The sequence below is a fragment of the Paramisgurnus dabryanus genome, chromosome 6 (genome assembly GCF_030506205.2).
Source record: "Paramisgurnus dabryanus chromosome 6, PD_genome_1.1, whole genome shotgun sequence".
In the NCBI taxonomy this organism is placed as follows: domain Eukaryota; kingdom Metazoa; phylum Chordata; class Actinopteri; order Cypriniformes; family Cobitidae; genus Paramisgurnus; species Paramisgurnus dabryanus.
This window is the reverse complement of record NC_133342.1, coordinates 23,455,409-23,464,605: the sequence shown is the minus strand read 5'-3', so window position 1 is coordinate 23,464,605 and position 9,197 is coordinate 23,455,409. Positions and strand designations below refer to the sequence as shown.

The 9,197-nt window shown below is 38.0% G+C and overlaps 1 protein-coding gene across 2 annotated transcripts; it reads right to left on the bottom strand.

The window, feature by feature from the left end:
• Positions 1–580: 580 nt before the first annotated feature.
• On the bottom strand, positions 581–9,197 carry stk25b (serine/threonine kinase 25b). Of its 2 annotated transcripts, XM_065276183.2 has the most exons (11): positions 8,776–9,195; positions 8,188–8,418; positions 7,567–7,623; positions 7,381–7,489; positions 7,097–7,254; positions 6,496–6,681; positions 6,210–6,355; positions 5,906–6,014; positions 5,735–5,806; positions 5,417–5,553; positions 581–871 (listed from the first exon to the last, which is right to left on the bottom strand). In XM_065276183.2, exons 1-11 carry the CDS (start codon positions 8,800–8,802, stop codon positions 832–834), a joined length of 1,272 nt encoding a protein of 423 aa, XP_065132255.1. In that variant the 5' UTR covers positions 8,803–9,195; the 3' UTR covers positions 581–831. The 2 variants fall into 2 exon arrangements, with proteins under 2 accessions (XP_065132255.1, XP_065132256.1); XM_065276184.1 differs by lacking the exon at positions 581–871 and having other exon boundaries at positions 5,416–5,553; positions 5,735–5,817; positions 8,776–9,197.

Sequence of the window (9,197 nt, the reverse complement as noted above, 5' to 3'; positions counted from 1 at the left end):
TTTGTTTGGGTCTGTAATGTCTTAGAAGCTTCCTTAAAACCTCTCTCAGATAGCTCTATTAGGGTGGGGGATTTTAAACAAGTGGTTTTGCACCTATTTGGCTCCCCCTACTGGCTTAACTTACAATCTCATTACTGATTGGCTGACTTTGCTGCCACTCAAAAAATGTAGCCAATTATTTTAAAGTGGAGGGGCAGTTAGATGCCTGTGATGTCATAAGCATCAGTTTTTCAGATTTGGCCGTTTTCTGGCTGACATTTCTAAAAGAGGAATTTCTATGAGACTGAGATGTTTAGCATGTTTAGCACTTTTTGTATGTTTGTGAATGCGGGTAGACTACCATTATTCAACAAAGACAAGGTAAAAATGGTTTTTCATTCTCTGTCCCCTTTAAAAATTGCTTGCATCCCTTTGTAGTGCAATTTTTAAAATTGCTTAAATCCCTGGTTACCAAAGAGCAACGTCTTTAAAAAGTGTACATCAACCTTTTATGCACATTGTATATTTTATGTAAACATATTTAGGGTTTCATTAAATATTTAATAAAATGAAAATAAATGAACACCAGTAAACCCAACACTTCCATAAACACTTTATAATAGGCTTTTTGATCTAACAGGTAAACACAGTTCGCTCAATGACATGGCTTTTCTCTTAAATACTTTCCGTTCTATAAAGAAAACTGTAAAAATATTGAATTGTAACTAATTAAAAGATCTCTGGGGAACCGTTGAAAGAGGGTGAATGAAGGGCAATTGTGTTGTGGTCCTGATGGGACTGCGGTGGTTAGGGGCAGGCAGAGGGAGGGGCATCAGCAGCAGGGGCGGGGCTTCACCGTGAAGATGGCGTGGTGTTGCCATTCAGTGCAAACCTGACACAAGAAAAGACAGTGAAGTCAAGTCTTTCACAGTGCCGAAATATAAAATTCGACCACAGATTTGCACTAATCATGTCCTTTATCAGATTGATAAGACACAAAGCATTTTGTTTATGAATTGATCACCAACTCAAGAATTAAAGGCAGGGTTCATGATCTCTGAAAGCCAATGTTGATATTTGAAATCACCTAAACAAACACTCCCTACCCCAATAGAATCGGGACCTTCTGTCGATAGACCCGCCCCACACATACGCAAACCCAGGCATCGATGTCGATTAGTACACAGGACCCTTACTGCTGATTGGCTACAAGTGTGTTTTGGTACTCGGCCCGATTCCCTTTTCCAAAGCGTTTTCAGATATTGTGCACTCCGCTGCCTTTAATGAGAGTTTTGTATTTAATTTGTTTTGTTCTTCAAACAGTCATAAGGGTCAATTTTTTTGAAACTGAGATTTATACATCATCTGAAGGCTGAATAAAGTTTGTATCCTATAGTACAAATTTTAGTCCTATCCTATACTTTGTTAGGATAGGACAATATTTGGCTGAGATACAACTAATTTTGATTATGAGGGTGCAAAAAAACATTGAAAAAAAAACACTTTAAAATGGTCCAAATAAATCCCTTAGCAACATATTACTACTGATCAATATATTTTTTATATATTTACGGTATGAACTTTACAAAATATTTTCATGAAACATGATCTTTACTTAAAGGGACACTCCACTTTTTTGAAAATATGCTTATTTTTCAGCTCCCCTAGAGTTAAAGGGGGGGTTCAATGGTATTTCAAGCATTCTGACTTATTAACACAGTTATAGAGTTGTTTCCTCATGCTAAATTTAGGCAAAGTGTCAAAAAAGCAGTTGGGCATGTTACAGAGTATTTCTGTGCTGAATGCACTTCGCCAGGGTTCTTACAAGTTTGGGAAAGTTTTTTTTGATTACGGGTCCAACTGACGTTTCAAGGGTTTTCTATACGTATCACTTCTTTATATGGGCACTTCCCCTTGAAAACCCCGCCCACCCGTCAATCAGCGGGAGACGCTAGAACTTGCAAACATCTTATCACGCGAGACAGCTTTGTTTAATTTCAAAACTCAACAATGGCACGAAAGAAGAAAGTGTGTTTTTGGATGTAAGGAGAAGAAAGCCAGCCTTATGGAAACAGTGGATATAGTTTATTATCCGGGGTAGCAGCAGAGTTTTGCATGTGTGTTTGATGGGCTTGATTTCATTGAAAAGCCCCAACCGGGTCATGAGTTGCATGCGGTAAGTAAGACTTCTGTCTTATGTTGAAAATAGCCGCGTGCATATTATATAAATGACACAAACATGTAGTGAATCATAAGTTATAAGTGTTGTATAGTGTTGCATGACTCGTACTCACTCCTCCCGCGGTAGTAACTCTTCCTTCTTCATTTTTTCGTACTTTATCGGAAAGATTCGGTAAAGCTAATCTTTCTTTTATGAATCTGATTAAACTAAAGACTCTTCGGAGTCCCGAAAATAGTCTTCGTGGTTACTTTCAATAGCAGGGGACTATTTTCAGGCACTACGTAATATCATTGCGCCTGCTACAGCCATGTTACGGCAGCAAAGTCCTTGATTATAATGCCAGAATGAGAGTATAGTTCCTAGCCATATCTGCCTAGAAAATCACAACTTAATTTTCTGTCAGTCTTAGTTAGGGATGGGTATTGTTTGGGGTTTTTTCGATACCGGTGCCAAATCGATACTTTTAAAACGGTTCCGGTGCCTAAACGGTGCCTAAAGCGATACTTTGAAAAAAAGAGTCACAAAAAGATGGTAGATGAAAGTACAGCATAAAACACAATGAAAATTCTTATCTGTTTGTCATAATTTGTTTATTAATGATTTGCCTAAAGCACCATCATCTTTTAAGACCTGCATTCTTGATTTCTTCTTTATAAGATTTTTGATTTGTGAATTAAATAAATCTTCTCAACACTCCACTTTGAGCTCAGAAAAATGTTCTATGATTGGTTGTTAATAATCTGTTCAATGATTGGTTAAAGCGGCTGCCGCTCACAAAAAGATAAAGGGCGAGTTCTAATCGAAAGTGATCCTCCCTATTGTCCATTGTCTGCTACTGTATGTATTTACTGTTTACTCCTAACTGTTATTGTGAAGCGTACTTGAGCTATGGAAAAGCGCTATATAAATTAAACTTATTATTATTATTATTATTATTATTCCCTTCGAAGATCAGATCTCTTGAACTCTAGAGAAAGTTGCGCAATTGTGTCTCATAGTGTGGCTAATTAAACACACTTGGCAAATAAAGCAATAAAATACAGCGTCTTTTTCTTTTTATTTGGATCGACTGTTCATGTGACATCCTCTTCGTGAAGTGCCTTGACGCAAAAAACGGCATTTGGCATTCACCCCAAATATTTTCTCGGCTTGTGAAACCATTCACGTTTTGACGCTTTCTGCTTGTCTCCGATGAACTTGACACCCGTGACTGCCGCGGTCCATCTCAGGCCGATATAAGCCGAAGTACTAATAAAACATTAGTGAGATAATACGTTTTAGCAAATGAAGAAATGAAGAAATGTTACCATATTAGCAAAATAAGCTGCCGTCAGATCAATTGCGGCATTCACGCGCTCCTCAGAGGTTCTCATTTTCCAAATTGTTCTTTAAAGTCAGAATATAAAAATAACCTGGACATAACGTTATGTTTTTACAAAATTTGTTCGTTTTGTATTATTAGGGATGTGCAGATGAGGATTTTTTCACATTTTAAACTTATTAAACACAGCGCATATTTTAAATGAAAATGTATTTGGCAAAGTTCAAAAGTTGGCTACATTTAATCTTTAACATTAGATTATTTAATATTTACATTTATTAATAAACTATTTTTTTAATGTTTGTTCATTATTACTCTTGACGAAAAACTCAACTCCAATAAAATAGTAGCTCCAATTACAAACTTGCTTATATTGCTTGTTTATTAATAAAACGAATTCAACGGATGGTATCTGCGTTAAAACACAAATAAATGTAAAATTTAATTGACATAATTTTTCATTACTACGAATGCTTATTTGTTCATTTTTTTTATTAAAACAGAACAACAATAAATTAGTAAAATGACTTGCTTATATTAAACAAAACATTTAACAAAAACGAATAGACGGAAAACATTTTACCGGCCCTATAACATAAATAAATCTAAGATCCTTAGATTTTTCAAAACACATGATTGGTTTACATTTTTTTATCAATATAAAGCTACAATAATGTAAAATATGAACAAACTCACCTAAGTTAAGCGAAGAAATCAAACTTGAATCCTATGTATTATATCAAAGCTTTCCGACTTTCACATTCACGTGAATTTAGTAAGTCAGGAAATTATTTACACCATATGAGTGTACTATAATTTAACTAGCGATTGTGCTGTGCTTGTGTAATTATGCTTTTTGCGCTACAGAGAGCAAAATACTTCAGTCAACTGTTCATGCATTAAAGAGGCACCGAAATGAGGCACCGAAATCTGTGTTCTGATTCGGTCCGGTAGGTACCGCCCATATAGGTTCCGGTGCCGCGTTTCGGTACCCAACCCTAGTCTTAGTACATGATGTTACTACAGAAGAGACATCTTTTAACTCTCTCCCCGCCATTGACGAGATATCTCGTCAATCAAGAGAAAACGCTTCCCCAACAATGACGAGTTTTTCCGTCTTTCCGCAATACTGCTATTATCCACTAGGTGGCATCCTTCCGCAACTTTTTAAAACCGGAAGTATTGCCCTATGGCAAGCTGCTGCATGTCCGTGTCTGTTTTAAAGATCGCTCTGAATGGGATCTCAATGAAAAGTCCGTCACAAAAATGGAATTATCTCTGCTTTTTGCTCAAAATGTGGTGTTTTTGCAGAAACCTACCCATATTCAAAAGCTGATTACAAAAGAACCACTGAAGGTAGGATTAAACGTTTTTTTTTTTTGAAAGCAGAGGGTCTGTTCTTTCATTTGGTATATTGTATGTTTATATATTTGAAGAAGAACATTTTCTGGAAGACATTAAACTTTTGTGAAAATCATAAAAACGCTGGCGCTGGCTGGCAACTTTTTTTAAAACGCTGGCGATGAAAGTGTTAAATAGGAAAAATATCTAAACTCTTTGGTTATTTTTTAGCGTGATGCTAATGGTCTAATCAGATTCAATGGATTGTGCTAAGCTATGCTAAAAGTGCTAGCACCAGACCCGAAGATCAGCTAAATGGATTCCAAAATGGTAAAAATCAAATGTTTAACTCTAGGGGAGCTGGAAAATAAGCATATTTTCAAAACAAAAAAAGTGGAGTGTCCCTCTAATCTCCTAATTATTTTTGGCATAAAGAAATGTATAATTTTGTCCTATACAAAGTATTGTTGGCTATTGCTATAAATATACCCATGCGACTTATGACTTGTTTGTGGTCCAGGGTTACATACGGTATTGATCATTTAGTGCCATCTAATAGCATCACTGTCCACATTATCATCATTTCTGTTCACCTGCAAACTCTTTCCATCATGTGTGTAACCAGGAGGTCAGAGATGCCAGGGCAGGACTCTTCTGCCAGGTTAAAAGCATTCTCCAGCTCCTCTATGGCACCCATTCCACCTCCACAAGCCCTCCTCTTCTCCTTCAGCTGAAAACGAGACTGCACTCAACTCCATAACATACAAAACCTATCGCAGTTTATCATACTTTACAGCCAGCTTATCTGCTGCAACTACGATTAGAAGCATAAAGCTGATAACAGGACTGCTATGTTTCTTTGACAATGTCAGTGTCAGTCTTTTACTACACAATCAGAAATGGGCAGTTACCTCTCTGAAGATAGGAGAGACCAGCGACGACAGACATTGCGACTTGGGCTGCCTCTGTACGGTTTCGGCTGCCTGTCACAGTACAAAATCACAAAACAAAAAGACGTTTAAATGAACACAAACGATTATTATTATTTTTTTATTGGGTAAACTACTCCTTTAGTTACTTACTTCCGACTCTGTGTTTGTAAAGCCCTTCTGGAGCTTGTTCATGGAGCTGGGCCGCACTGTAGGAAAAGTCCATATAGGACACTGATCTTTTTCATCACCATCTCCATCCCTGTAAGTGTGTGAGGAGAAATGGACAACGTGCTTCATTTTGAAGCCATAAATCATATATATATCAATTGACCAGTCATCCAATTAAAAGGCCAGTCCTCAAAGTAATGAATAATATATCATGACAGCAATTACAGGCAAAGAGGTATTGATTATATGTACATCATGTCGGACAGTTGATAGATGGATGACATACATGTCAGAATCATCAGAGCTGGACTCGTCTCCATGGCCTTCAGATTTCCAGCGGCGGTATCGGTCTATGAGCTCTGTCAGATAAGACGTTTTCTTGGTGTAGCGCGTGATGAATTTGTGCTTCAGTAACTCCTTGGCGGTGGGCCGCTGCACATAACCACAACAGTAAGGTCAATATGATCAATGCTTTAACTTACAATACAAAGGACGTCTGATTAAAAGCGTGTCAGGAGACCATTATGTCATTTGCATTTTTAAGATTCTATACAGGCGTGCCAAATACTCACAAAGCGAGGGTCTTTATTGAGGCAGGCCTCTACAAACTCTTTGAAGGGTTTGCTATAGGAGCCCTCTAGTGTAGGAGGAGGGTTTTTGGGTATAAGGAACAACACTCGCATCGGGTGCAGGTCAGAGTTCGGGGGCTCCCCTTTCGCCAGTTCGATTGCCGTAATTCCCAAGGACCAAATGTCTGCCTGCAGCAAAAATGCAAACCAAAATGTTTTAGTTTTGGATATTTTTAATTAAATGTAAAGAACAGTTTGTAAAAATATAACCTTTGTTATCCTTAGTATCAACGGTTTGATGCTCCTAATCTCATAATTAGATTATTAGACTTCAGCCTGAGCAGGATCACAAATTGTATTTCTTGATCAGTGTATTTCCAGTAAATATCTAAGCATTATCTTAGCAGTGTGGCACTTTAAAGGCTGAAAGCTTGAAAACCATTTTACCACCCCAGCCTTTCTGCCAAAGTGCTGAACGTGTGTTTTCACAGCTCCGCGGGCACATTTGCACATTAATATTCTGATCTTGTAAATCACCACATTGTTCGCTTGGATTTGAAATAAAGTCCATTCTTTTATTTCCGTCCATGCATAATTTCCACACCTTAAAGTCATAGGCGGACTGTTTGATGACCTCTGGAGCCATCCAGAACGGTGTTCCCACAAAAGTGTTTCTTTTGATCTGGGTGTCTGTGAGCTGCCCCGCCACACCAAAATCGGCCAACTTCACATCCCCCTGCTCAGACAGCAGCACATTGGCAGCTAGCAAAAGACACAAACATGAATCATCATCACCACAGGAAACAATTGCAACAAATGGCGTCCAACTGTTTAAATGTGATTTCCATTCAGGCCCGATCGAGTGGGCAGACGTGTACGTTATCACACCTTTGATATCTCTGTGAATTTTCCTCTCTGAATGCAAGTATTCCAGTCCTTTCAGAATCTCCCGTAATATAGTGGCGATGTAAGTCTCCTCGAGCGGCCCTGGTTTCAGCTGATGGAGATAAATTAATTTTTTTAGATGACCATAAGATTATTCGCACAACTAAACGCCATTGTTGTTCTACTTACTAAATCTAAAGCAGAGCCGCCTCCCAAATACTCCATAATGATCCACAGTTTTGTTCCCTAGGAAAAAACAGAAAAGGTTATTTCCCTACAGACAATGACATTTTTTTTTTTCTAAAAATCACATGACGTTTTTGTATTTAAAGTTGTATTTTAATCATTTTAAAGGCTTTATAACAGCTAGGCTTGTTTCTTGTTGAGTATTACATTTCTGAGCGAATTTATAAGGAATTTAGTATCTTGCATATTTCATTTCAATCTTTGCCATGACCTTACTCAGTTAATATTAAAGATATCAAGGGTATATTTTTTTTTTACAAAATGTTCTTTACTAATGTTCTAAGATTTTTATGTAGAAAACAGTAAATCACAAAAAATGACTTTAGCTGAGTTTTCATAGGCGGGGTCACAATTTAAAAATTCAACTTGAACATGTTGTTTAAAATAATTTAAGATGTAGTATCTCTACGACGTCAATTTACCAATTTTTTTACTTTTTACTTTCTTTACAGCTAAAGCTAAGCGCTTTTCTCCTTATTTTTTTTTTGCTTTGTTGCTGCAAAAATATATGATGTATTTTTTACAGTCTATGGTCTGTACACACCCAACAATAGGAGAGTTCACCTTGAGATATGAGCCATAGTATTTTGTGACATAAGGGCTGTCACACTGGCTGAGAACCGTGATTTCCTGTTGAATGTCTTCAATCTCATCTTCTGCCTCTTCCAGGTCAATGATCTTGATGGCCACCACCTCCTTGGTGCGATTGTTGATGCCCTTGTAGACCTCACCAAAAGAGCCCTTGCCGATGCGTTCCTGCTTTGTGAAGTACTCCTCGGGATCAAGACGGGAATTCTGATCAGATGAAAGACAGTGGAGATAAAATGCAAGATACAGCTAGAGGTAAATGACAATTCACAAACCATATCAAGTGGGAGTATATTTCATGCATTGTAGGACAACATTTAAACTTGTATACAAGGTGAACTAAAATAACAGATGTAGTTAGGTAGAAAGAGCTGTTAATGTGAACGGATTGACATTAAAACAATTACTAAACACAGTTAAGTATAACAAAGGTGTATGGTTTTGAAATCACCAGTAACTACAAATGTATCAAAGGCTTGTGTAAAATATCAAGCTAGTATTAAACCTCACTGTCATTTTAATAATACATATTGATCCAGAATGAATAATGGACTGTGGATTTACCTGATTCTGCATCTGGAGGTGCGCCATCCTGACGGCAGGTCGCTATGGATGACAGCAGATGTCTCTTTCTGCAAAAGGTGGGGTGCTGGAAAACTCTTCAACGCTCGGCTCCTCCGATGCCCTGCTTTGCCAGCTAGCTTTTACAAAAACACCTCTGCATGTCCTGTTCGTCTGCCGTTGTTCGGCCTCCTATCCCCCGATGGCGTACCCCGCAGCCTGGCGAGAACGAGAGCTAGGTGTCGTGTGACTCCATGTATAAAAGCGCCAGTTTATGAGCAAACCCGCTGTGTCCGCCTGTTAAATAAATATATATTGATCAACACGCGTTCGGGCGGCTCTTCATTTATTGCTTGCGGGAGAACAAAATAATAGGTGCAACGGCGCACGCGCAGCTGGAGATTCAAGCAATGCGGAACTGTGGA